Source organism: Anas platyrhynchos, chromosome 1, assembly GCF_047663525.1.
Source record: "Anas platyrhynchos isolate ZD024472 breed Pekin duck chromosome 1, IASCAAS_PekinDuck_T2T, whole genome shotgun sequence".
In the NCBI taxonomy this organism is placed as follows: Eukaryota; Metazoa; Chordata; class Aves; order Anseriformes; family Anatidae; genus Anas; species Anas platyrhynchos.
Window position 1 is genome coordinate 135,583,130 of NC_092587.1, and position 26,985 is coordinate 135,610,114.

The 26,985-nt window shown below is 48.2% G+C and overlaps 1 protein-coding gene across 3 annotated transcripts; it reads left to right on the forward strand.

Annotated features, from left to right (window-relative positions):
* Positions 1-1,927: 1,927 nt before the first annotated feature.
* LOC113840609 (arylsulfatase D-like) lies at positions 1,928-24,654 on the forward strand. Of its 3 annotated transcripts, XR_011805435.1 has the most exons (6): positions 3,732-3,816; positions 4,864-4,942; positions 5,402-5,542; positions 6,387-6,508; positions 17,471-23,054; positions 23,129-24,654. XR_011805435.1 is itself a non-coding variant. In XM_072030034.1 (5 exons), the coding sequence occupies exons 1-5, from the start codon at positions 3,100-3,102 to the stop codon at positions 17,485-17,487; spliced, it is 369 nt and encodes a 122-aa protein (XP_071886135.1). In that variant the 5' UTR covers positions 1,928-3,099; the 3' UTR covers positions 17,488-24,654. The 3 variants fall into 3 exon arrangements, 1 of the variants encoding a protein (XP_071886135.1); XM_072030034.1 differs by lacking the exon at positions 3,732-3,816 and adding an exon at positions 1,928-3,109 and having other exon boundaries at positions 17,471-24,654; XR_011805436.1 differs by lacking the exon at positions 6,387-6,508 and having other exon boundaries at positions 3,116-3,816; positions 17,471-24,654.
* The last annotated feature ends 2,331 nt before the right edge of the window (positions 24,655-26,985 follow it).

Below are 26,985 nucleotides of genomic sequence, written 5' to 3' on the forward strand. Positions count from 1 at the left end.
ACCAAACACTGAAGTCCGGTATAACTCTGCAATACTGACAAAAGAGAGAGAATCATTTTGCTCTACAGATGGAGGTCTTGGTGCGTACTAACTTGGCAAACAGCAGTTTTATTGAATAAAAGATGCCAATTAAAGTGTTTTGGATAAATAGCTTGCACTGTTTCAAAGTCAGTTAGCAAAACACAGTTCATTTGAGAGTTATATTGGAATTAGTGCTCATAAATATTTGGCAGCAGTATACTTATGTTTACAAACTGTAACTTGTAAAAATGGATCATGCCAATACTAGTTTGAAAAAAAAAAAAACAAAACAAAACAAAACAAAACAAAAAAAAAAAACTGCTAGTGATGTGATCCTAGCCAGACTTTCTAAGGAGGCAAGTGACTTTGTTTGCACTGAAGATTGCAGTGAAATTGCAGAGATTTTAGTGCTTAAAACTGTATTTTTGACCATTCTTTGCAGTATGTAGATGAAGTCAGAGTTTATCATAAGCACACTGCTAAAACTCTGTTGAGAAATTGGGCTTTGAAGTGAGGAATTGGAAAGTGAATGTTTGTAGGGATTTTTTTATTCTCCTATGACTGCCCATACAAGCATTTTACTTGCTAAGCCAGTTTAGTTGCTTAACTGTTTCTTTATCATCTCAGTGTTTTTTCATAAGTATTACATAACAAAAAAAAAATAAATACAGATTTCTGTTTCTGTCATTTCAATATTTAGCTTCTTCTGTACAACAAGTTCAATCTGAAAACTTGTCAGAGTTATAAGGGAATATTACCACTGTCAGCGTCTCTTTGTAGTACTGAGATGTGAGAAACAGAGAGGCCATATAAAGCACACAAAAACTCAAATGTTTTTTTTGGCAGAGAATTCACCAGTAGTAGTGTGTAGTGAGGAAACAACAAATTCCTGTACTTTGGTACAATTTAAACACAGCTGAAAAGGAGGAAATACTACAGGGCTTGGAATGCAAATAAACATAATCCCCTTTCTGCTTCATTGTTACAAACTTTTTTTTTTCTTCTCCTAATAAATTATCTTGGTTTAAAAATTAATTTTGTTGGAAACAATGTTATCATAGGTGTTACCTTTGCTTTGGGTCACTAACATAGTGGTGAGTAATAGGATGCAAGGGGTGCACAAGCAGCCTCCACTTCCAGACATAGTTTTATTACTAGGGAAAAATTCAAAGCATTTTTTGTTATTATTATTTTTTCCTTGTGTTTTTAAAGATATGCCAGCAGCAGCATGGGCACATCTTCAGTAGAAATCACATGGTCAGAACAATGGAAACAGTCTAGAAAACTGAAAGAAAAATTTAGTCATAATTTGGACCAAAGACAGATGTAATTTAATTCTTACATTATTGGCAATTTTTAAAGTCACACCTTTCCCAAAGTGTGACATAATTTTCAAGAGAGACAATTCTCAATAACAATCTTTGCACCAGAAAGATCACAAGCTGTTAAGTAATTGTACTAAATAAGTATTATAGTCAAACAGGTCTTAGTAAAAGTAGCCAAATTTGATACCTTGTGTCTTACAAGGTAACCAAGCATAGTCATGTGTGCAAGGAGGTCAACAAAAACCTGCCTCTAGCCGTAGTTATCCCTGCCAATGTGTTGTACGAACCCACCAGGTGAAGCTGCTACATCTTTCTGCCTCACTGACTTCTGCTTACTTCTCTCGAGTGCAGTTAAATTCACCAGTCTCAATGTTCAAGAGACTGGAAGGACTGCAATGTCAACAAATGAACAGATGAGAGTTTCTCTGATTGCTCAAGACCTTTAGAAGGGTAAAATGCATTGCAGCAGAGCTAACTTCCCAAATTGTATGTGTGCAAGGAGGAACACTAAACCTGCAGCTGTGAGAGAAGACAGTGCAATTAATATCTTCAGGTAGGTTTAATATCACAGTAGGTTTAGCTTTCTTCAAAATGCAATGAAGAATAAAAGATGACATGAAAGAAGAAAAGGGGGAGGACAAGCTAATCCCATTATCCTGCCTGGAAGGCCAGAAAGCAGGGTGGGAGGAAACAAAACCACAGGCTCTGAGTTCAGTTTGACAATTATTTGTGGCATCTCTTTGGAGGCATTAAAATAGAGCAGTGCTAGGCTTTACACAAATCTGCACAGAATTAACTGGGTAGGGAGTCTAGAAAAGGCAGTGGCCGCGTTGTGCCAGTGTTTCAAGAATAAAGACTTTGTATTCTGCCTGGAATTCATGTGAAACCTCAGTGGCAGTCCCGCTCGCTTGCTGCTCCTGGCAGGCATCCCAGCAGTTCCTGTGTCCAAGACTGGGGGAAGGGAGATAAAGAGCAAAAGCACTAAATCCAGTCCGGCTTCCTCCCACGCACATCTTAGAGGATCAGGACTGCTCAGCAAACCAAGGAGCAAGAAAAATTTGAGAGAAAGAAGATCATTTGTTTTCCACATTGTTGAAAGGGGCTGGTCTTTTTTATTAGACTTGATGTCTGTTTATTGTGGCTTACTGTTTTACAGAGGAAACTGCTATTTGCCATTTTCTTGGATTTGTGTAAGTTACTGTACTGATTTCCAGAGGACAGTATTTTTTTTAGATTTATGCATTACATTGTTTTTTTGTTTTGTTTTGTTTTGTTTTGTTTTGTTTAACAACTAAGGAAACTTCACAAGCCCTAGGCCTCACTATGGTGTTCATCACACTCTCAGTGATGTCAGTGAGAGCTCTGCTTGTAGAAGGAATCAGCCCCTAACAGAAAAAAAGGTGAACATGTATATTTAAATTTATTTTTAACAAGTTTGGTATTTCTTCTAATCCTTCAGTAAGGGTAGTGTTCGTAAAATAGCTTGTATTAAATCGGGGAGCAATAATTTTAATCTTACCACAGCCAATAGTATTAAGATCCAAATATATTTTAATATTACCACTGCAGCTCCTCAGTTTGTAATTCCCAGCTTTCTTTAGAAGCTCTACAAAATCTTTGTCTAAACACTAATGCAACTGCAGTCACCAGCTGGCTGTGCCACACAAACCTGTGGGAACACAGTGGAAGGCAAGAGAGCTGTTGTACCAGCTTGGAAAGCTCATCGGCACCCACAGGAGATGAAGACAAGGAAATGTGGCAAAGTAAGGATTACTCATGGACTGGATATTCCATATTGTGATTTCATTTCTTAGTGAATAAACAAACATCTTGAATTTACATCAGTGTACAGCATTAAGATGAGGTGTGCCAGTCCCAGTGCAACCAATTTATCCCTGGCATCTGCATGCTTGTTTGAATGGTTCCAGTACAACATCTTCTGCAGATCTCTTGGTCTGCATCTATTCACAAGCAAAATGAGTGCATTCCCCAAGCCATTCTTTGACCAAAGCAACTAGTTGTCCTCAGCAAGCATAGGAAACTGCTTCCACTCATAAAATGTGCCTTGCCAGGCAGAAATAAATATTTAGAAACCTAAAAGCTATTTCTAGTCTTTTAAAGTTGTCCTGGTTTCAGTTAGAACAGAATTAATTTTCTTCCTAGCAGCTGGTGGAATGCTGTGTTTTGGCTTAGGATGAGAAGAGTGCTGATAACACCCCGATGCTTTAATTGTTGCAGAGCAGTGCTTATACTAAGCCAAGGACATCTCAGCCTTTTCCTCTGTCCTGCCAACGGGCAGGCTGGGGGTGCAGTAAGAGCTGGGAGGGGACAGACCCAGGACAGCTGACCCAAACTAGCCAAAGGGGTATTCCATACCATCTGACGTCATGCTAAACAATATATAGGGGTGGCTAGCCGGGGGGAGAGGGCCGGACTGCTCGGGGTTAGGCTGGGCATCGGTCAGCGAGTGGTGAGCAATTGCATTGTGCATCACTTGTTTGTACATACTATTATTACTTTCCTATTATCACCATTGTATTATTATTATTACTATTGTTATTATTATTGTTGTTATTATTATTTTCCTGTCTTATTAAACTGTCTTTATCTCAACTCACGGGCTTCACTTTCCATTTCTCTCCCCTGTCCCAGAGAGGGAGGGGGAGGGTGAGCGAACGGCTGCGTGGTATTTAGCTGCCGGCCGGGTTAAACCACGACAAAAGTCCAGGTTGAGTTCACAGAGGTGACAGGTAGAAAAACCTGCTTGTAAACTTATAAATGACATTAAGCCTAGAAGTTCTTTATCAGAATATTTATGTTTCTGGACAGTTTTTAGTAACATTCAGATAGAAGCACCTCCCTGAACATACTAAATGGCATCCAAACCTAAGTGTTACAGTCCCTTCCCTAAGATTTAAACTCTAATTATTGGTTTCCAGGCAGGCTTTTCTTTAATGTATGCGTTGTAGTTTCTAAGCTCACAGTAAGGATTAGCTTCTTTTCCTGGACCTTAAAGATAGTTTGATATTACATAGAGAGTGAGGTATTAGTTTTACTTATCACTTCCTCCTGTTTGCCACCTAATGGAAGACTTCCTTTCAGTGAAGTTCTGTGCTTCAAGCTGTGGGCGTTTAGCCTTCTTGCCAAACACCCATCCCCCTAAAATTAATAGCAGATAAGAGCAGGCTGCATCTTGTAAAACTGCATGCTGTGCTATCTGACCCTGTGTGTCCTCAGAAACACTCTCTCCTACCTTGCAGTGTCAGTTCAGGAGAGCTCTGCACACACATGCTCAGGAATTCAGAGAGTGCATGATCAAGCCCTAGTAGTTCAGTCCCCCTCTGTCACAGTCAGCCACAGGCAATGGCGATGTGATTGTGGTAATGAAATGTAGTTAATGACTAACTTTACAGACAAGATCACTAGAGCTGCTGGGCTCTGATTGTTGTGTTTTGTTTTGTTTTGTTTTGTTTTGTTTTATGTGTCTTTTTTTTTTTTTTTCATTTGTTTTAACCAGAATTATATAACGAACTGTGTACCTGTTCCACACAAGGGGAAGCCATGAAGTTTACCGGGGAACACAGTGGTAAGAAAAGGTATCGCTGAGGGTCTTTCCTATATTTTTAAGTGTTGCACTTAAGAAAATGTAATCTCTTCTTTCTTTTTTTTTTTTTTTTTTAATTGATAATCTAAGAGCAGAAAATATGGATTTAGAACTGTAGGTCTTTCAAGGCCTTTCAGCCTATTCTTACAGGATACGGAGGTTTAGTGGCATATGTAGTATATGGTGTATTACATTTAATATATGTCTGATGAGATTAGTGCAAATCTCAAGAAGGAAAAGTACATACAAGATTCCTGTGCAAATGGAAAAGGTAATACTGGTTTCAGAGAAATCAAGTTTTGTAAATACTCAAGAGCTCCATCTGCTGCCAGTATTTGGTAGCTCTTTGCATCTAAAAAGTCTTCATAATACTTAAAGGCTAATAATTTAAACTACATTCTAAAGCTCGCAAGCAGGTTTCTAATATTAACCTTTTTACTTTTAACTTCAGGACATGCCTAAGCATTTGGCTCACTTTATGTTTGTTTCCAAGAACTTGTGTATCAAATCCTTCAAAACCCAATTTTTTACTAATACTGGCTGATGATCTTGGTATTGGAGATGTGGGTTGTTATGGCAATGATACAATAAGGTAAGAGTGCTTTCTACAAATTAAATTACCTCCCCCCTTTCTGGTGAATTTTAGTAGGGAAAAAAAAAAAAAAAGTTACTGATGGCATTACTAGAAAACTTATTAATGGATTAGTTTATCTAGATACACTTCTTTTCAAATACATGTATAAAATGTTTTACAGTAATTTCTATTGGAGTAATAATTATATGAGCATGCTTGAGTGACTTTCTTGGACTTCCAATTTTCAGAATTTTGTAAATGTGCAAAATTCTGCACAGAAATGTGCCCTATATTTTTCAGGCATGTGTATAATTTGTAAGTTTCCACAACTCATGGGTTGAAATGCTAAGGACCACGATTAGGATATAGTAACAGCTAACAATTCCAAAAGGCTTGTTACAGAATGACAGCTCAGTCTATGATGGGATCTATTTCTCCCTATTGCACTTTTCAGTCTTGATGTAGCCTGGCTGATTGGTAGAATGATTGTATATATATATATCCCTTGCCTATTCTAACCTATTTTAGTCTCACAAATTGTGTGTCCTGTTTCTATTAGTAGAATCTTTTTCACTATGCTTCATGAGCTTTTGATACAGGACAGACCAGAATACCAGAAATACCTTTATATATATATACATATCTCTCTCTATATACATAAAACACATATCTATAGAAAATTCCTTTTCAAAGTAGTTAAGATATCTCAAAAATACATAACACATTTGTCCTAGTTGAGTTGTAGATAAAAAGAGGAATTTGTAAATTTGGTGAGTATGTCCTAGACAAAACTAGGAGGACCAGGACACTGAGAACTTCTGTATAATACATTTTTTATCAGAGATGTGATTTTTCTCTTTAGGACCCGTAACATTGATGGCCTGGCAAAGGAAGGAGTGAGACTTAGTCAGCACATTGCTGCAGCTTCTGTCTGTACTCCAAGCAGAGCAGCCTTCCTGACTGGCAGATACCCCATCAGATCAGGTTGGGCCTCTCTCTAATGGTTGACTGAAGCTTGTCTAGCCATTATTGCTGTTAAAAATACCCTTAAATAAACCCATTATAACCCTTTAATAAAGGCTTGTTAATCTAAGGATTTGGGGCATCAGTGAGATGGGCAGAAATCAAGATGACTAGATTCACTGATTGAGTTGTATGGGAAAAGCCCCACATAAAGCACATTTAATGCAGTTAAATGACCACACAGAAACAGATAAAAATCAAAACAGCACAAAGCACTCAGAGGTAGAAACATAAAGGGAAAAAAAAAAAAAAAAAGTGTAAACACTGTATGTTAGTGGTATTAAAATTATGTTAAAACATAATATTTTGAGTATCCTGACAAACATTTTCATAATGAAATCTGTTAGGCAGTGGAATAGTTCTCAACAATAATGTTTTAAAACAAATATTTTAAAAACAAGACAAAACTTGAGCCATGTTATCTCCCAGTAATCATGAGTGTAGATCTTCTGATCTGATTCTAACTTGCTAAAGAAGATGGTTTTGTGGAGAAAGGAAATCATGAGCTGTACATTTCAGAAGTGTGTGCCCATGACTCTGTAAATCTTTTGTTTTAGATAAACTTTCCCCTTTTTGTCTCTTTTTCTCTTTCTTTCTTTCTTTCTTTCTTTCTTTCTTTCTTTCTTTCTTTCTTTCTTTCTTTCTTTCTTTCTTTCTTTCTTTCTTTCTTTCTTTCTTTCTTTCTTTCTTTCTTTCTTTCTCTTTCTTTCTTTCTTTCTTTCTTTCTCTCTCTCTCTCTCTCTCTCTCTCTCTCTTTTTCTCTCTTTCTCTCTCTCTTTCTTTCTCTCTTTCTCTCTTTCTCTCTTTTCAACATTATGTTGTGATATAACTTTGGTTTTAAGAGGTTGTCTAATGTCCAAACATAGACGTCTTGGTGCAATTTTAGACACTCCAGCATAGCTGAGGTATCTGCATTGGACTAGCATTTACAACACGGGACTTGGAGGATATATTCTTCTGGGGGTCAATTAGAATATCCTGCAGCATACTGAATGTACAATAAAAAGGTACTCGACTTAGGCAGCTGAATCTTATTGGTTAGAAAGCACAACCTGAAGAGACTGAAAATCTTAAGTATGGCTTGTTTTAGTTTAAAGACTCTTATTTTTCTCCAGGCATGGCATCCAATACGCAACATCGTGTTCTATTTTGGAATGGGTTTTCTGGAGGCCTCCCACCAAATGAAACTACTTTTGCCACAATACTGCACCAGCAAGGCTATTCTACAGCACTTGTAAATATGAGATGTAGAAACTTGCCGCCTTTTCATTGGTGTTATTAAAACGAGGCTGTTTCAGTAAATATTTTTCTTTTCCAAAATGTTTAGGATCAGTTAGAGTTTTTGTAGGCATAACTTTAAAAATCAGCAGGGTTTTTAGAATTCCACTCACACTCAACAGTGTCAACACAGTATATATGATAAATCCAAAATAAGGATGTATGGAATACTCAGATATACACAGCAAAATAAGTAAATAAATAATAAATAAATAAAATCTCATTTATAAAATCTCATTTGCCAAGCACAGATTGCTTTAGAAAAACAAACAGAGATATTCAGTGATCTATCTGAGCAGGAAAATGTCTGCCAGTTGACACCCAGACACTACAGTGTCTTAATTATATCTGATGGATAGATTTTCTATTACTTATGCATCCCACTTATCATACAAACTCTAAAAATACCTTAAGTTTCTGCAAAAAACAGTTCTGCAAATTGAGACACTCCCCCCCCCCAAAAAAAAAAAAAAAAAAAAAAAATGCTGAAAGAGTCCCATTGCCTCTGGTGGTTTTTGGATCAGAACCCATGTTCAAGAAAGAAAATCCCATTAACTGTTTGCCAGTTTCACCTGAACAGTGATTATGGATTTGTCCTTCAAGCACCTCTCATTCTTAAGCTCTTTTTGAGGTAGCAAATGTGTCGTGCTTAATTGTAATGACTATGATTTCCATGCCTCTTCTTGGCTCTGGCACACTGAGGTGTCATGTAGTTCCTAATGAGTATTAGTGATGTACAAGCTTCACAGGAGCCTGTGCAAAAAGGGGATCTTTCCTAGCTCCTTGCAGTCTGTTACAGCTTGTGCTGTAAAGCGCATTCATATTCAGGCTCACAGAGCTGGTTTGGAGCTCTCCAAAGTTATTTCTCTGGCTAATAGGCCCAAAGCCCATGGTCATAGACTGTCTGTCCTTCAATGTCAGGATAATTACACTGCTCTGTAATATGACTTCATTAAGCTTCATTATCAGTGCATGACATATTCTGATATGTCCAATTGTACTGGATAATTGGATAATTGTACTAGACAATTGGAATGGCCTATTTTTGCTACTCATTTTAGGATGAATATAGACACAGAGAGCCAATGTGTACAGGTTCTTCCTGAAATCTGTTCTTGAATGTGAAGGTCAAATAGAAATTTTGTGTAAATTAGATCATATTTTTGCACTGTTTATTTTAGCAAAAGGGATTCTCCCCGCCAGGCCACCCATTAATGAATGACTACATTATCATTTCAAAATAATAAGCACCAAATAGCACAACCATATTGGTACTTACTCAGGGAGGAGGCTGAGCTGGACCATTGCCCTGTATGGAATTTTGTTAAGATAAGTGAGGAAAAACAGATATTCTGCTCAGACCGAGTGCCAGAGTATGATTGCTCCCAGAGAGCCTGTCCTATTCCAACCTGCTCCTCCCTTGGCTGCACCTTAACTGAGGAGTGCAGCCAAACTTTTAGAAATACAGGCAGACACACGATACTAATAATGTTGGATTTTGTTTAATACCTTTATTTTGTATTTGCAAGGAAGTGTCATATGGCTGTGAATCCTCCCAAGATCATTGCCAGATGCAGAATTGAGGTGCAGAATTGAGGCGCCCCCTCCCCGGCCGTTCAAAAGCTGCCCCTAGGGAGCGCGAGCAACCACGAGCGCAGTGAGCAGGATGGGCAAACAGGGCGTGACACGTCAGAAGGGCATGGCGCAGCAGTTAGCGCAGGTAGGGGGAGCAGGAAGGGCAGAGCACTCCCCCTGCCCATACTAACACCTCCTTAACAACAGCGGTTAGCTAGGTGATAACGGTCTCCACCAGGCACGGTGCGCTCTCCAGGAAGTCGGTACACACCCAGACTGACTGCCCATTAAAAAATTCTGCAGTTCAGGTCACCGGATGCAAGGAGTGTCTGAGCCTGCTCCTGCCATCAGCGGGAGGCAGAGAAACTGCGTGCGTGAGGTGCGAGCAGGTGGATGATCTGGTCCACATGGTGGCGGAGCTCAACGAGGAGGTGGAGAGGTTGAGGGATATCAGGGAGTGTGAGCGGGAGAGAGACTTCTGGAGCAACTCCCTGCAGGGCCTCAAGGAGAGGTATCGAGGTGAGACACCCCAAATGGGGGTGGACCCCCTGCCCTGTCACCGTTGGGCAGAGGGAAGGGATCTGGGAGTTGGGGAGGAATGGAAGCAGGTCCCTGCTCGACATCGCAAGCGATGCCCTCCCCTTCCGGTCCCACCTTCCCAGGTGCCCTTACACAACAGGTTTGAGGCCGTGGAGCTCGAGAAACCGGTGGGTGAGGAAGAGGTAGCAAGTGTTCCCAGGAGGATGTCTAGGGCAAGGAGGTCAACTCCACGCCTCAGGACTGCCTCCACCAAGAAAGACAGAAGGGTTATTGTTGTGGGAGACTCTACCCTTAGGGGAACAGAGGGCCCTATTTGTTGGCCTGACCCTACCCGTAGGGAAGTCTGCTGCCTCCCTGGGGCCAGGGTCAGGGACGTTGCTAGGAAGCTTCCCAACCTGGTACACCCCTCTGATTATTATCCTCTTTTGATAGTCCAGGCAGGTAGTGACGACATTGAAGAGAGAAGCCTGAAGGCTATCAAACAAGACTTTAGGGGGCTGGGACAGTTAGTGGATGGAGCAGGAGTGCAGGTGGTGTTTTCGTCCATCCCTACAGTGGCAGGGAGGGGTCCAGAGAGGACACGGAAAGCCCACCTGTTAAACACGTGGCTCAGGGGCTGGTGCCAACACAGAAATCTTGGGTTTTTCGACAATGGGGCACTTTACTCGGCACCCGGCCTGATGGCCGCAGACGGGTCCCTATCTTTTAGGGGAAAAAGGATCCTGGGCCAGGAGCTGGCAGGGCTCGTTGAGAGGTCTTTAAACTAGGTAAGAAGGGGGATGGGGCTGAAGCAAGGATTGTTGGAGCTGTGCCAGAGGGAACAATAGTAAGGCCGGGGGATAAGGCAATGGCCCAGCTGAAGTGCATCTACACCAATGCACGCAGCATGGGTAACAAACAGGAGGAGCTGGAAGCCATCGTGCGGCAGGCAGGCTATGACTTGGTTGCCATCACGGAGACGTGGTGGGACCGGTCTCATGACTGGAGTGCTGCAATGACTGGCTATAAGCTCTTCAGAAGGGACAGGCAGCACAGAAGGGGTGGTGGTGTGGCTGTCTGTATGAGAGAGTCTTTTGATGTTGTAGAGCTCGAGGCTGGGAATGACAAGGTCGAGTCCCCTTGGGTTAGGATCGGCAGGGACAACAAGGCTAGCGTCCTGGTCGGGGTCTGTTATAGACCGCCAAACCAGGATGAGGAGACGGATGAGGAGTTCTACAGGCAGCTGACAGATGTTGCGAAATCTTCAGCGCTTGTTCTCATGGGGGACTTCAACTTCCCTGACATATCCTGGAAGCACAACACAGCCCAGAGAAGCAGTCTAGGAGGTTTCTGGAGAGCGTGGAAGATAGCTTCCTGACGCAGCTGGTTAGTGAACCTACCAGGGGTGGTGCCCCGCTAGACCTTCTCTTCACAAACAGAGAAGGACTGGTGGAGGATGTGATTGTCGGGAGCTGTCTTGGGCAGAGTGACCACGAAATGGTGGAGTTCTCTATTCTTGGCGAGGCCAGGAAGGGGACCAGTAAAATTGCTGTATTGGACTTCCGGAGGGCTGACTTTGGGCTGCTAAGGACACTGGTTGGTAGAGTCCCTTGGGAGGCGGTTCTGAAGGGCAGAGGGGTCCAGGAAGGCTGGGCGCTCTTCAAGAGGGAAATCTTAATGGCGCAGGAACGGTCTGTCCCCACATGCCCAAAGACGAGCTGGCAGGGAAGAAGACCAGCCTGGCTGAACAGAGAATTGTGGCTTGAGCTTAGGAGAAAAAAGAGGGTTTATAATCTTTGGAAAAGTGGGCAGGCCACTAGGGAGGACTATAAGGATGTTGCGCGGCTGTGCAGGGAAACAATTAGAAAGGCCAAAGCTCATCTGGAGCTCAATCTGGCTACTGCCGTTAAAGATAACAAAAAATGTTTTTATAAATACATCAACACAAAAAGGAGGACTAAGGAGAATCTCCATCCTTTACTGGATGCGGGGGGAAACCTAGTTACAAGAGATGAGGAAAAGGCGGAGGTGCTTAATGCCTTCTTCGCCTCAGTCTTTAGCAGCAAAACCGGTTGTTCTCTGGGTACCCAGTACCCTGAGCTGGTGGAAGGGGATGGGGAGCAGGATGTGGCCCTCACTATCCACGAAGAACTGGTTGGTGACGTGGTACGGCACTTGGATGTGCACAAGTCGAAGGGGCCGGATGGGATCCACCCAAGGGGACTGAGAGAACTGGCAGAGGAGCTGGCCAAGCCGCTTAACATCATTTATCAACAGTCCTGGCTATCGGGGGAGGTCCCAGTGGACTGTCGGCTAGCAAACATGACGCCCATCTACAAGAAGGGCCGGAGGGCAGACCCAGAAAATTACAGGCCTGTCAGTTTGACCTCAGTGCCAGGGAAGCTCATGGAGCAGATTCTCTTGAGAGTCATCTTGCGGCACTTGCAGGGTAAGCCAGCGATCAGGCCCAGTCAGCATGGGTTTAGGGAAGGCAGATCCTGCTTGACGAACCTGATCTCCTTCTATGACAAAGTGACGCGCTGGGTGGACAAGGGAAAGGCTGTGGATGTGGTCTACCTTGACTTCAGCAAGGCTTTTGACACCGTCTCCCACAGCATTCTCCTCAAGAAACTGGCTGCTCTTGACTTGGACTGGCGCACGCTTCGTTGGGTTAAAAACTGGCTGGATAGCTGGGCCCAAAGAGTCGTATTAATTGGAGTCGAGTCCAGTTGAAGGCCAGTCACTAGTGGCGTTCCCCAGGGCTCGGTGCTGGGGCCGGTCCTCTTTAATATCTTCATCAATGATCTGGACGAGGGCATTGAGTGCACCCTCAGTAAGTTTGCAGATGACACCAAGCTATGCGCATGTGTCGATCTGCTCGAGGGTAGGAAAGCTCTGCAGGAGGATCTGGATAGGCTGCACCGATGGGCTGAGGTCAACTGCATGAAGTTCAACAAGGCCAAGTGCCGGGTCCTGCACCTGGGGCGCAATAACCCCAAGCAGAGCTACAGGCTGGGAGACGAGTGGTTGGAGAGCTGCCAGGCAGAGAAGGATCTGGGAGTGATGGTGGACAGTCGTCTGAATATGAGCCAGCAGTGTGCTCAGGTGGCCAAGAAGGCCAACGGCATCCTGGCTTGTATCAGAAACAGTGTGACCAGCAGGGCTAGGGAGGTGATCGTCCCCCTGTACTCGGCTCTGGTGAGGCCGCGCCTCGAGTACTGTGTTCAGTTTTGGGCCCCTCGCTACAAAGAAGGACATTGAGGTGCTTGAGCGGGTCCAGAGAAGGGCGACGAAGCTGGTGAGGGGCCTGGAGAACAAGTCCTACGAGGAGCAGCTGAAGGAGCTGGGCTTGTTCAGCCTGGAGAAGAGGAGGCTCAGGGGCAACCTTATTGCTCTCTACAGATACCTCAAAGGAGGCGGTAGCGAGGTGGGGGATGGCCTGTTCTCCCACGTGCCTGGTGACAGGACGAGGGGGAATGGACTAAAGTTGCACCAGGGGAGGTTTCGGTTGGGTGTCAGGAAGAACTTCTTCACCAAAAGGCTTGTTAGGCATTGGAATGGGCTGCCCAGGGGAGTGGTTGTGTCACCACCCCTGGAGGTCTTTAGAAGATGTTTAGGTGTAGAGCTTAGGGCTACGGCTTAGTGGAGGACTTGTTAGTGTTACACCAGAGGTTGGACTACGTGATCTTGGAGGTCTCTTCCAACCTAGGTGATTCTGTGTTGTGGTCTCCAAGCTGGGATACAACCACCTGTTAGTTCGGCACAACTGAATTTTGCGTTCCTTGAACTAGCTTTTCCTCGCCTCCTCTTCAGTGACAAGGACATGCATCTCTTTCACACTCCTTCATTAGTAAACAAACTAGCACCTTTCTTTACGTCAGTAAGATGCCTGCCTTTGGTTTCAGTGAAAATTCAGGCCCTAGCACCTGAAGTTTCTTCTGGATGGTGAAGAATTTCTTCCTGACACCCAACCGAAACCTCCCCTGGTGCAACTTTAGCCCATTCCCCCTCAGCCTATCACCAGGCACATATGAGAATAGACCAACCCCCACCTCGCTACAGCCTCCTTTAAGGTATCTGTAGAGTGCGATAAGGTCGCCCCTGAGCCTCCTCTTCTCCAGACCGAACAATCCCAGCTCCCTCAGCCGTTCCTCGTAGGACTTGTTCTCCAGATCCCTCACCAGCTTTGTTGCCCTTCCCTGGACTCACTGGAGCCCCTCAATATCCTTCTTGTAGCGAGGGGCCCAGAACTGAACACAGTACTTGGGCTGCGGCCTCACCAGGGCCAAGTACAGGGGGTCAATCGCTTCCTTAGTCCTCTTGGCCACGCTGGTTCTTATACGAGTCAGGATGCTGTTGGCCTTCTTGGCCACCTGAGCACACTGCTGCCTCATATTGAGTCGACTAGCCACCAGTACGCCCAGGTCCTTCTCTGCCAGGCAGCTTTCTAACCACTCAGATGGCTTTTCCAACCATCTTCAAACTTCCAAATCTAGAGGAACGCTTTGACTGCGGCCTAAAAGCCACGTGTATGTAAGCTGCCGCAAGCCAGCTAATCTTCTTCCCATGACCTGCCAGGAAACAGCAATGTAGGCAGGTAACCAAATTAAAGCCAAAACTTGCAGCCCAGTCCTTGACCTGAATAGGGAGTGAGGATCCCAATCCTGGCATTTATGCGTGATAGCTTCTACGCAGCCGAAGTAAATACACCCCGGGTGCCCTGAGCTGGAGGACCACGACGGTGGGAACGATAAACTCCCAACCGACCATGAACGTGTGCGGGATATGCTGCTCCACATGGATCTATACAAGTCTGTGGGTCCGGATGGGATTCATCCCAGGGTGCTTAAGGAGCTGGCTGACGCCATTGCAGGACCTCTCTCAATTATTTTTCAACGGTCTTCTGAATCTGGAGAGGTCCCAGTGGACTGGAAGCTGGCAAATGTCATACCAGTTTTCAAGAAGGGCAAGAAAATAGACCGTGGCAACTACAGGCCTGTTAGTCTCACATCAGCACCTGGTAAAATTATGGAGAAGATGATCCTTGAAGTTCTTGAAGCGCACCTGGGGGACAATGCAGTCATTGGTCCCAGCCAACACGGGTTCATGAGGGGTAGGTCCTGCCTAACAAATCTGAATTCCTTTTATGATAAGATCACCCATCTGGTCGATCAAGGGAAACCAGCTGACGTGATCTTTTTGGACCTGAGCAAAGCTTTTGACATGGTTTCCCGTGGGATCCTACTGGACAAAATGTCCAGCAGACAACCTAACAAAAACATCATGCAATGGGTGAGCAATTGGCTGACAGGCAGGGCTCAAGGCCTTGTGGTAAATGGGGCCACATCAGGCTGGCACATGGTCACTAGTGGGGACCCTCAAGGCTCCATTTTAGGGCCAGTCCTCTTCAATGTTTTTATAAACGATTTAGATGTAGGACTAGAAGGTGTTTTGAGCGAGTTTGCTGATGGCACCAAACTTGGAGGAGTTGTAGACTCAGCTGAGGGGCTGAGGGTGGAAAGGCCTTGCAGAGAGATCTGGGCAGATTGGAGAGCTGGGCGATCACCAACCTCATGAAGATTAACAAGAGCAAGTGCCGGGTCCTGCACCTGGGACGGGGCCACCCTGGCTATACGTACAGACTGGGTGACGAGATGCCGGAGAGCAGCCCCGCACAGAGGGATCCGGGGGTGGTGGTTGACAGCAAGTTGAACATGAGCCAGCAGTGTGCCCTGGCAACCAGGAGGGCCAACCGTATCCTGGGGTGCATCAAGCACAGCATTGCTAGTCGATCAAGGGAAGTGATTGTCCCGCTCTACTCTGCGCTGGTGCGGCCTCACTTCGAGTACTGCGTGCAGTTCTGGGCACCACAGTACAAAAAGGACAGTAAACTGCTGGAGAGCGTCCAGAGGAGGGCGACGAAGATGGTGAAGGGCCTAGAGGGGAAGACGTATGAGGAGCGGCTGAGGTCACTGGGCCTGTTCAGCCTGGAGAAGGGGAGGCTGAGGGGGGACCTCATTGCAGCGTACAACTTCCTCGCGAGGGGGAGTGCAGAGGCAGGTGCTGACCTATTCTCTGTAATCACCAGTGATAGGACCCACGGGAATGGTGTTAAGCTGAGGCAGGGAAGTTTTAGGCTGGACGTCAGGAAGAGGTTCTTCACCGAGAGGAGGGTGGTTGCACGCTGGAACAGGCTCCCAAGGGAACTAGTCACTGCACCAAGCCCGTCTGAATTTAAGAAGAGATTGGACTGTGCACTTAGTCACGTGGTCTAAACTTTTGGGTAGACCTGTGCAGTGCCAGGAGTTGGACTTGGTGATCCTTATGGGTCCCTTCCAACTCGGGATATTCTATGAATAGTGCAGTCAGAGGTCATGGGGCTAGATTTAGAAAAGTCCTGCATAAAGAAGGGATCTCAGAAAAGAAAATTTAAATAACATTAATATCAAGAAAAGGAATTCTGATTGCTAAATTCTTTATCTGTCATGACTAGACAGATGAAAATCTATGATGGCAAGTTTGCCTTTAAGGTCATTTTCTTTTTTATTCATATCTTTTGTTTATTTGTATTTATTTTTTTAACAGGCTCTGTACTAATGTTCCTCACAGAATGACTAACAGAAATATGACCTTCGTGCAAATGTTGTAGTTAATTCATTAGGTCAACTCTAACCACTAAGCCCCTTGTCAGGTTATTTCTACCAGTGATAAGGAGCAATTGACCTTAAAACTTTGAAGCCAGGTAGACGAGCTTATTCCACAAGGTCTCTTGGTTCCACCCTTGTTAAGTGAAACCGGCCAGGTGTGGGTCATTTGACCTTTGCTATATAGGAAGCCTGAGGAGGGGTGGGGGGAATTGCCTCCCCAGGAGAAACTGAGGCTTGGGTTGCCTAGGGTGTTTTTCTGTTGTGGGGAATTGGGCTCAGCGTTCCCCAGTAGGCTGCTTTTCCTTCATGTTTTCTGCCCTGTCTGTGCAAGAGTTTTAGAGACTCTATGAGACAGTTACATTGGTGGTTCCTTCTTCAGTAAAATGCTGGTGGCACTATTTCACAGCGAAGTGCTTTGGAAGTGACTCAAGTTCAGAAGACTGCAGGTAAGTGTTCCTGGGTTCTGTGGTTGTTACTGTTGAGTACTTCCTTCACCTTGTCTATTTTCCGTGAAATTCCTTACGTGGGTTCTAGGCTCCATACAAAGCACTGGGGGGGGAAAAAAAAAAGGCCTCCTAAACCCAAGTGCACACAGGTAAGCCTGACTTAGAAGAATGTCCCTAAGTATTTGGAAGATTGAAAAATGGGCTGTGTGAAAAAGGTACATTAATGTGAATGCAGAATTTGCGTCGTAGTCAGTAGAAAGAGACAATGATGGATTAGGGCACAGAGGTGCTGGGTCGCAGAGTCACCTTTTTATGTGTGTTTCTTTTTTTAATTTATTTTTTTATTCTCTTTGGAGTTTTGGGGCAGGGGCAAAATTTCTTGTGGACACCTGCGGGAGTTGCAAAATTATAATAAACTTTAGGTAAAGGAAAACTTCCTTCTCTCTTGTTGTTCACAGAATCACAGAATTACTAGGTTGGAAAAGACCCCAAGATCATCGAGTCCAACCTCTGACCTAACGCAAACAGTCCCCACTAAACCATATCCCTAAGCTCTACATCTAAACGTCTTTTGAAGACTTCCAGGAATGGTGACTCCACCACCTCCCTAGGCAGCCTGTTCCAGTGTCTATCAACCCTTTCAGTAAAGAAGTTCTTCCTAACATCAAACCTAAAACTCCTGCAGCTGGTTGTGCAGGCAGCGCCTCTCCAGCTCCAGCTCCGAAGCCTTCGCCTCGCGCCGCGACAGTGCCCCCGACACCTCCTGCAGCTTTGCCAAGATTTGGTTGGGAAACGCACAGAATTGGTGGAAACTCCCCCAAAGTTTGCAGGAAAAGCCAAGCAGAATTCGGGGAAGAGCCCCCAAAATCTGGACGGCCCCCAGGCGCTAATCCCGGTCCCGCGCCGCCACCCGGAGCTCCTCAAGCTCCCGGTGCCGCTGCTGGAGCTCGGCCGCCAGCCGCCGCTGCTCGGCCGCGCTCCGCTGATGGAGCTCAGCCGCCAGCCGCCGCCACTCGCCCAGCTCCATCTCCCGTTGCCACCTGGAGCACTCCTCCCGAGACTGCTGCAGCTCCGTGCGCAGAGAGCGGATGTCATCCTCCAGGCCCCTTGTCTTCTCCCTGGGCAGCCTGTTCCAGTGTCTAACAACCCTTTCAGTAAAGAAGTTCTTCCTAACATCTAACCTAAAACTCCCCTGGCGCAACTTAGGCCCATTCCCCCTCGTCCTGTCACCAGGCACGTGGGAGAACAGGCCATCCCCCACCTCGCTACAGCCTCCTTTGAGGTATCTGTAGAGAGCAATAAGGTCGCCCCTGAGCCTCCTCTTCTCCAGGCTGAACAAGCCCAGCTCCTTCAGCCGCTCCTCGTAGGACTTGTTCTCCAGGCCCCTCACCAGCTTCGTCGCCCTTCTCTGGACCCGCTCAAGCACCTCAATGTCCTTCTTGTAGCGAGGGGCCCAAAACTGAACACAGTACTCGAGGTGCGGCCTCACCAGAGCCGAGTACAGGGGGACGATCACCTCCCTAGCCCTGCTGGTCACACTGTTTCTGATACAAGCCAGGATGCCGTTGGCCTTCTTGGCCACCTGAGCACACTGCTGGCTCATATTCAGACGACTGTCCACCATCACTCCCAGATCCTTCTCTGCCTGGCAGCTCTCCAACCACTCGTCTCCCAGCCTGTAGCTCTGCTTGGGGTTATTGCGCCCCAGGTGCAGGACCCGGCACTTGGCCTTGTTGAACTTCATGCAGTTGACCTCAGCCCATCGGTGCAGCCTATCCAGATCCTCCTGCAGAGCTTTCCTACCCTCGAGCAGATCGACACATGCGCATAGTTTGGTGTCATCTGCAAACTTACTGAGGGTGCACTCAGTGCCCTCGTCCAGATCATTGATGAAGATATTAAAGAGGACTGGCCCCAGTACCGAGCCCTGGGGGACGCCACTAGTGACTGGCCTCCAACTGGACTTGACTCCATTTACCAAGACTCTTTGGGCCCGCCTATCCAGCCAGTTTTTAACCCAACGAAGCGTGCGCCAGTCCAAGTCAAGAGCAGCCAGTTTCTTGAGGAGAATGCTGTGGGAGACGGTGTCAAATGCCTTGCCGAAGTCAAGGTAGACCACGTCCACAGCCTTTCCCTCGTCCACCCAGCATGTCACTTTGTCATAGAAGGAGATCAGGTTCGTCAAGCAGGATCTGCCTTCCCTAAACCCATGCTGACTGGGCCTGATCGCTGGCTTACCCTGCAAGTGCCGCAAGATGACTCTCAAGAGAATCTGCTCCATGAGCTTCCCTGGTACTGAAATCAAACTGACCGGCCTGTAGTTTCCCGGAAAAATTAAAATAATAGAAGAATTATACCGCAGCTCCGACACCTCCGCCTCATGCCACGACAGTGCCCCCGACACATCCCGCAGCTGTGCCTTGAGCTCCTGCAGCTGGTTGTGCAGGCGGCGCCTCTCCAGCTCCAGCTCCGACACCTCCGCCTCGCGCCGCGACAGCGCCCCCGACACCTCCTGCAGCTTTGCCCAGATTTGGTTGGGAAACGCACAGATTTGGTGGAAACTCCCCCAAAGTTTGCAGGAAAAGCCAAGCAGAATTCGGGGAAGAGCCCCCAAAATCTGGACGGCCCCCAGCCGCTCCTCCCGGTCCCGCGCCGCCACCCAGAGCTCCTCCAGCTCCCGGTGCCGCTGCTGGAGCTCGGCCGCCAGCCACCGCCACTCGCCCAGCTCTGCCTCCCGTTACCACCTGGAGCACTCCTCCCGAGACTGCTGCAGCTCCGTGCGCAGAGAGCGGATGTCATCCTCCAGGCCCCTCGTCTTCTCCCGCAGCTCTGCCAGCTGCCCCGTCGGGTCCCCCGCTGCCCACCGCAGCACCCCCGGTACCGGAGGCGGCGCTGCCGATCCCGAAGCCGCCCCCGAGGCCTTTTTACCGGCCTGGGGGGCTGCGGCGAAGGTCACAGCCTTGCGGGGAAGTCCTGGGCCTGGTGCCGTCGGGATGCTGATAGCCCACAACGGGGCGTGGTTGCTGGGAGCCCAGGCCGCTAGGGGCCCGGAGCGGCGCCGTTTCTGCTCGGGAGCCTCCGGCAGGGGCGCAGCCGCCGCGCGCTTGACGTGGGCCTTGCGCACCGGTGACCCGGAGGCGGCTGGAAGTGACGCAGCCGCCTCCGTGGCCGGTACCGGGCGGGCGTCGCCAGCGCTGCCACTGCCGGGCCTCGCCACCGTTGTTTCTGTTTCCTTTTCGATACAGTCTTAAAATGAAGGTCCCATTTTCTGGCCTTTGGCAGAGCGTAAGCACGCCGGAACACTTCATATTACATAGATCATATTTGTCTGCAATGATCCCGCCTCTAAGCCTTGAGCTCCTGCAGATGGTTGTGCAGGCGGCGCCTCTCCAGCTCCAGCTCCGACGCCTCCGCCTCGTGCCGCGACAGTGCCCCCGACACCTCCTGCAGCTTTGCCAAGATTTGGTTGGGAAACGCACAGAATTGGTGGAAACTCCCCCAAAGTTTGCAGGAAAAGCCAAGCAGAATTCGGGGAAGAGCCCCCAAAATCTGGACGGCCCCCAGGCGCTAATCCCGGTCCCGCGCCGCCACCCGGAGCTCCTCAAGCTCCCGGTGCCGCTGCTGGAGCTCGGCCGCCAGCCGCCGCTGCTCGGCCGCGCTCCGCTGATGGAGCTCAGCCGCCAGCCGCCGCCACTCGCCCAGCTCCATCTCCCGTTGCCACCTGGAGCACTCCTCCCGAGACTGCTGCAGCTCCGTGCGCAGAGAGCGGATGTCATCCTCCAGGCCCCTTGTCTTCTCCCTGGGCAGCCTGTTCCAGTGTCTAACAACCCTTTCAGTAAAGAAGTTCTTCCTAACATCTAACCTAAAACTCCCCTGGCGCAACTTAGGCCCATTCCCCCTCGTCCTGTCACCAGGCACGTGGGAGAACAGGCCATCCCCCACCTCGCTACAGCCTCCTTTGAGGTATCTGTAGAGAGCAATAAGGTCGCCCCTGAGCCTCCTCTTCTCCAGGCTGAACAAGCCCAGCTCCTTCAGCCGCTCCTCGTAGGACTTGTTCTCCAGGCCCCTCACCAGCTTCGTCGCCCTTCTCTGGACCCGCTCAAGCACCTCAATGTCCTTCTTGTAGCGAGGGGCCCAAAACTGAACACAGTACTCGAGGTGCGGCCTCGCTGGTGCCGTTGGGATGCTGATAGCCCACAACGGGGCGCAGTTGCTGGGAGCCCAGGCCGCTAGGGGCCCGGAGCGGCACTGTTTCTGCTCGGGAGCCTCCGGCAGGGGCGCAGCTGCCGCGCGCTTGACGTGGGCCTTGCGCACCAGTGACCCGGAGGCGGCTGGAAGTGACACAGCCGCCTCCGTGGCTGGTACCGGGCGGGCGGCGCCAGCGCCGCCGCCGCCAGGCCTCACCGCCATTGTTTCTGTTGTTGTTTCTGTTTCCACTGACACTAATAGCATGGGTAATAGGAGTAGTATAAGTGACACAGCTGACGGTGCGGGGCGCTCTGCCTACTGCTCGCCCTCGCCTGACTGTGCACTGCTGCCAACAGTGCTAGAGCAAAATGTGAAGACTGCTCAGATGGCAGTGATGAGAGTGCTTGTGTGAAGAAGATATGTGAAGAAGATGTGTGCTGAATCTGACTTTGTGTGCAACAGTGGTCAGTGTGTGCCAAACATTTGGCAGTGTGATGGGGATCCAGACTGTGAAGATGGGTCCGACGAAAGTGCTGAGCTGTGTCATATGAGAACAGTGTTATGGAAATGTGATGGTGAAAAAGACTGTGACAGTGGAGAAGATGAAGAGAATTATGGCAATGTGACTTGTAGTGCAGCAGAGTTCACATGCAGTAGTGGACAATGTATTTCCAAAAGCTTTGTCTGCAATGGTCAAGGTGACTGCTCCGACCATTCGGATGAATCTTTGGAGCATTGTGGCTGCCAGCCTGCACCTCCGGTGAAGTGTTCTGTGAGTGAGGTGCAGTGCGGCTCAGGTGAATGTATCTACAAGAAGTGGTGATGTGACAGAGATCCTTATTGCAAGGATGGAAGTGATGAAATGAACTGCCCTTCCTGGACCAGTTCAGATGTGAAGATGGGAACTGTGTCCATGGGAGTAGGCAGTGCAGTGGTGTGAGAGACTGTCTGGAGAGCACTGATGAAGCAAACTGTAACAATGTTATTCAGTGCTCTGGACCTGACAAATTCAAGTGCAGAAGTGGAGAATGCATAGATATCAATAAAGTGTGTAACCAGCAGAGAGACTGCAAGGACTGGGGTGATGAGCCCCTGAAGGAATGCAACATAAATGAATGTGACTGTCCAGCTGGGAAACTGTGGAGATAGTGAGGAATGCCAAAACCCTGGTATCTGTAGTCAAATCTGTATCAACCTGAAAGGCTATCAGATGAATCCTGCTACAGGAACCTGGAAAGGGCCATATGGCAAAGCAAATTAGATAACTGTTATTTAACTTGTCAGAAGATAAAAAAGAAAGTGTTTCAACAAGCAGCCACGGGAGGGAAGAATCACTGAACCCTCAATGTGAGGGACTGTACCTTGTTTTACTGACTACTGAAACAGCTGTGAGAACCGCAGAAAGGGACCCATGCATCCAGAATAAAAGGACCAGTAACTACTGAAACTTGGAGGGTTGAGTCCGCTCCTGGGAAACTGAAACTCAAGCTAAGGAAGAACTAATATTCTGGCAACGAGGCTCTGCATGAATTAAGGATGCCAAATAAAGGGGACAAGCTTGAAGTGAGGAAAGGGAGAAGGCAAGACCAGGGCAGGACCCTCCACTGCGGTGTGTATGGTCTACCGAGGGAGGTAACCCCTCTGGGTATTGACTGCCGAGTGAGAGGGCCTCGACTGGACTTCTCCCACACTAAGGTCAGGTTTTTCTTCACGTTTTCTCCCATCTCTGTGAAACAGTTTTAGTGACTCTATGAGCTAGCTACGTTGTTGGTGCCCTCTCAGTACGGTGAGACCCTGGTGGCGCAAAGTCACTGTGAAGCAGTGTGGAAGTGACTCAAGTTCAGTAGCTGGCAGGTAAGTGTTCCTGGGTCCTACGGTTCTTTAATGTCGAGGAGTTTGAGTACTTCCTTCACCTTGTCTGTTTTCAGTGAAATTACTTCCGTGGCTTCTAAGCTCCCTTTCCAGCCCTTCCAAATATAATGAGAATGAAAGCTAAAAAGAAAGCCCCACCAACTCAGAAGCTCAAGTGTTTACAGGTAAGCCTGACTTTGAAGAATGTTCTTAATTATTTGTTAGGATTCGACAACAGGCAGTGTGGAAAAAGGTGCCCTAATGTGCACTCAGATTATGCCTTGCAGTGAGTAGAAACCGATGGGGAAGGTAAAGGTGGAGTTATCATAACTTTCACTAAGTGGAAGTTGCGAGACTGTGCTGTTCCTAAAAGAAATGCCGCTTTCACAACATGTAAGTCAAAAGCAGTATGAAGAAAGCCTCTCCTCTTCCCTGCTGGCCTGCGTCTCGGCTGTGGAGAAAGATTTGGAATAGGTCCACCAGTGAGGAGAGACTATCTTCCTCCCAGGCTGTACAAAACAGTGTCTGAGGTATTGGGGAAAGCGTCCTTCTGTGAAAGGAAGAGAGCAGAGCGGGACCACGGCCCGTGCCACCCTGCGGTTCTACCAGCGTGACCATGCAGAGACGGTGAGAGTAAAGGAAGAAAAATTGAAGCTGCTGTTAAAGGCATGGCTACCTGAGTTGGGAATAAAATAATGGGGGGGAAAGGGGTTCTCTGAGAATCGTGCTACTGCGAGGTCCCCAAATGTGGGGTGCAGGGCATGGCTGGGCAAACAGGGCACGGCGTGTCAGAAGGCTGTGGCGCAGCAGTTAGCGCAGGTAGGGGGAGCAGGAAGGGCAGAGCGTTCCCCCCGCCCATACAAACAGCTCCTTAACAACAGCCGTTAGCTAGGTGATAACGGTCTCCACCAGGCACGGTGCGCTCTCCAGGAAGTCGGTACACACCCAGACCGACTGCCCATTAAAAAATGCTGCAGTTCAGGTCACCGGATGCAAGGAGTGTCTGAGCCTGTTCCTGCCATCAGCGGGAGGCAGAGAGACTGCGTGCGTGAGGTGCGAGTAGGTGGATGACCTGGTCCGCATGGTGGTGGAGCTCGAGGTGGAGAGGTTGAGGGATATCAGGGAGTGTGAGCGGGAGATAGACTTGTGGAGCTACTCCCTGCAGGGTCTCAAGGAGAGGTATCGAGGTGAGACACCCCAAATGGGGGTGGACCCCTGTTGGGAATTGGCATACAGGGCCTGCACATGAGTCCGTGGAACAATTGTTTGATCTGAGCTTGCCTTCAGCAACCAGGAGTAGGCCTTAGAAAATCTCATGGCCTGCTGTAGCTGAGCAAACCAAGCTACCAGAATAACTATGAGAAGCTCCCACGACAATGATTCCCACATTGCCCAATTGAGGAATTCAGAAAAATATTGTTACCAGCAGCTGACTTCAAGGACAAGATCTACGTGACTGCTAATCACAAGGGGGGTTGTTTTCTTCTAGTTGTTTGTCTGAGTGCTTTTGACTGATAATCTTGTGTGAAACACTGTCCACCCCTGTTAAGTTCACTATAAAAGTTAGGCCGTTCAGGCAATAAAATGGAGCAGCATGATCTGACTCAACCGGTGTCTGTCGTGCTTTTGGCCGTGCTTCCTAACAGACCCCTGCCCTGTTGCCGTTGGGCAGAGGGAGGGGATCTGGGAGTTGAGGAGGAATGGAAACAGGTCCCTGCTCGACATCGCAAGCGATGCCCTCCCCTTCCGGTCCCACCTTCCCAGGTGCCCTTACACAACAGGTTTGAGGCCGTGGAGCTCGAGAGACCGGTGGGTGAGGAAGAGGTAGCAAGTGTTCCCAGGAGGATGTCTAGGGCAAGGAGGTCAACTCCACGCCTCAGGACTGCCTCCACCAAGAAAGACAGAAGGGTTATTGTTGTGGGAGACTCTACCCTTAGGGGAACAGAGGGCCCTATTTGTTGGCCTGACCCTACCCGTAGGGAAGTCTGCTGCCTCCCTGGGGCCAGGGTCAGGGACGTTGCTAGGAAGCTTCCCAACCTGGTACGCCCCTCTGACTATTATCCTCTTTTGATAGTCCAGGCAGGTAGTGACGACATTGAAGAGAGAAGCCTGAAGGCTATCAAACAAGACTTTAGGGGGCTGGGACGGTTAGTGGATGGAGCAGGAGTGCAGGTGGTGTTTTCGTCCATCCCTACAGTGGCAGGGAGGGGTCCAGAGAGGACACGGAAAGCCCACCTGTTAAACACGTGGCTCAGGGGCTGGTGCCAACACAGAAATCTTGGGTTTTTCGACAATGGGGCACTTTACTCGGCACCCGGCCTGATGGCCGCAGACGGGTCCCTATCTTTTAGGGGAAAAAGGATCCTGGGCCAGGAGCTGGCAGGGCTCGTTGAGAGGTCTTTAAACTAGGTAAGAAGGGGGATGGGGCTGAAGCAAGGATTGTTGGAGCTGTGCCAGAGGGAACAATAGTAAGGCCGGGGGATAAGGCAATGGCCCAGCTGAAGTGCATCTACACCAATGCACGCAGCATGGGTAACAAACAGGAGGAGCTGGAAGCCATCGTGCGGCGGGCAGGCTACGACTTGGTTGCCATCACGGAGACGTGGTGGGACCGGCCTCATGACTGGAGTGCTGCAATGACTGGCTATAAGCTCTTCAGAAGGGACAGGCAGCACAGAAGGGGTGGTGGTGTGGCTGTCTGTATGAGAGAGTCTTTTGATGTTGTAGAGCTCGAGGCTGGGAATGACAAGGTCGAGTCCCCTTGGGTTAGGATCGGCAGGGACAACAAGGCTAGCGTCCTGGTCGGGGTCTGTTATAGACTGCCAAACCAGGATGAGGAGACGGATGAGGAGTTCTACAGGCAGCTGACAGATGTTGCGAAATCTTCAGCGCTTGTTCTCATGGGGGACTTCAACTTCCCTGACATATCCTGGAAGCACAACACAGCCCAGAGAAGCAGTCTAGGAGGTTTCTGGAGAGCGTGGAAGATAGCTTCCTGACGCAGCTGGTTAGTGAACCTACCAGGGGTGGTGCCCCGCTAGACCTTCTCTTCACAAACAGAGAAGGACTGGTGGAGGATGTGATTGTCGGGAGCTGTCTTGGGCAGAGTGACCACGAAATGGTGGAGTTCTCTATTCTTGGCGAGGCCAGGAAGGGGACCAGTAAAATTGCTGTATTGGACTTCCGGAGGGCTGACTTTGGGCTGCTAAGGACACTGGTTGGTAGAGTCCCTTGGGAGGCGGTTCTGAAGGGCAGAGGGGTCCAGGAAGGCTGGACGCTCTTCAAGAGGGAAATCTTAATGGCGCAGGAACGGTCTGTCCCCACATGCCCAAAGACGAGCTGGCAGGGAAGAAGACCAGCCTGGCTGAACAGAGAATTGTGGCTTGAGCTTAGGAGAAAAAAGAGGGTTTATAATCTTTGGAAAAGTGGGCAGGCCACTAGGGAGGACTATAAGGATGTTGCGCGGCTGTGCAGGGAAACAATTAGAAAGGCCAAAGCTCATCTGGAGCTCAATCTGGCTACTGCTGTTAAAGATAACAAAAAATGTTTTTATAAATACATCAACACAAAAAGGAGGACTAAGGAGAATCTCCATCCTTTACTGGATGCGGGGGGAAACCTAGTTACAAGAGATGAGGAAAAGGCGGAGGTGCTTAATGCCTTCTTCGCCTCAGTCTTTAGCGGCAATACCGGTTGTTCTCTGGGTACCCAGTACCCTGAGCTGGTGGAAGGGGATGGGGAGCAGGATGTGGCCCTCACTATCCACGAAGAACTGGTTGGTGACCTGGTACAGCACTTGGATGTGCACAAGTCGATGGGGCTGGATGGGATCCACCCAAAGGTACTGAGAGAACTGGCAAAGGAGCTGGCCAAGCCGCTTACCATCATTTATCAACAGTCCTGGCTATCGGGGGAGGTCCCAGTTGACAGGCGG

What these genes read in the sequence shown, in the direction of transcription:
- LOC113840609 (XM_072030034.1), top strand. An exon ending in GAACACAGTGGTAAGAAAAG is followed by an intron (nt 4,943 to 5,401) that starts GTATCGCTGAGG and finishes TTTTAACTTCAG; the next exon opens with GACATGCCTAAGCATTTGGC. An exon ending in TATGGCAATGATACAATAAG is followed by an intron (nt 5,543 to 6,386) that starts GTAAGAGTGCTT and finishes TTTTCTCTTTAG; the next exon opens with GACCCGTAACATTGATGGCC.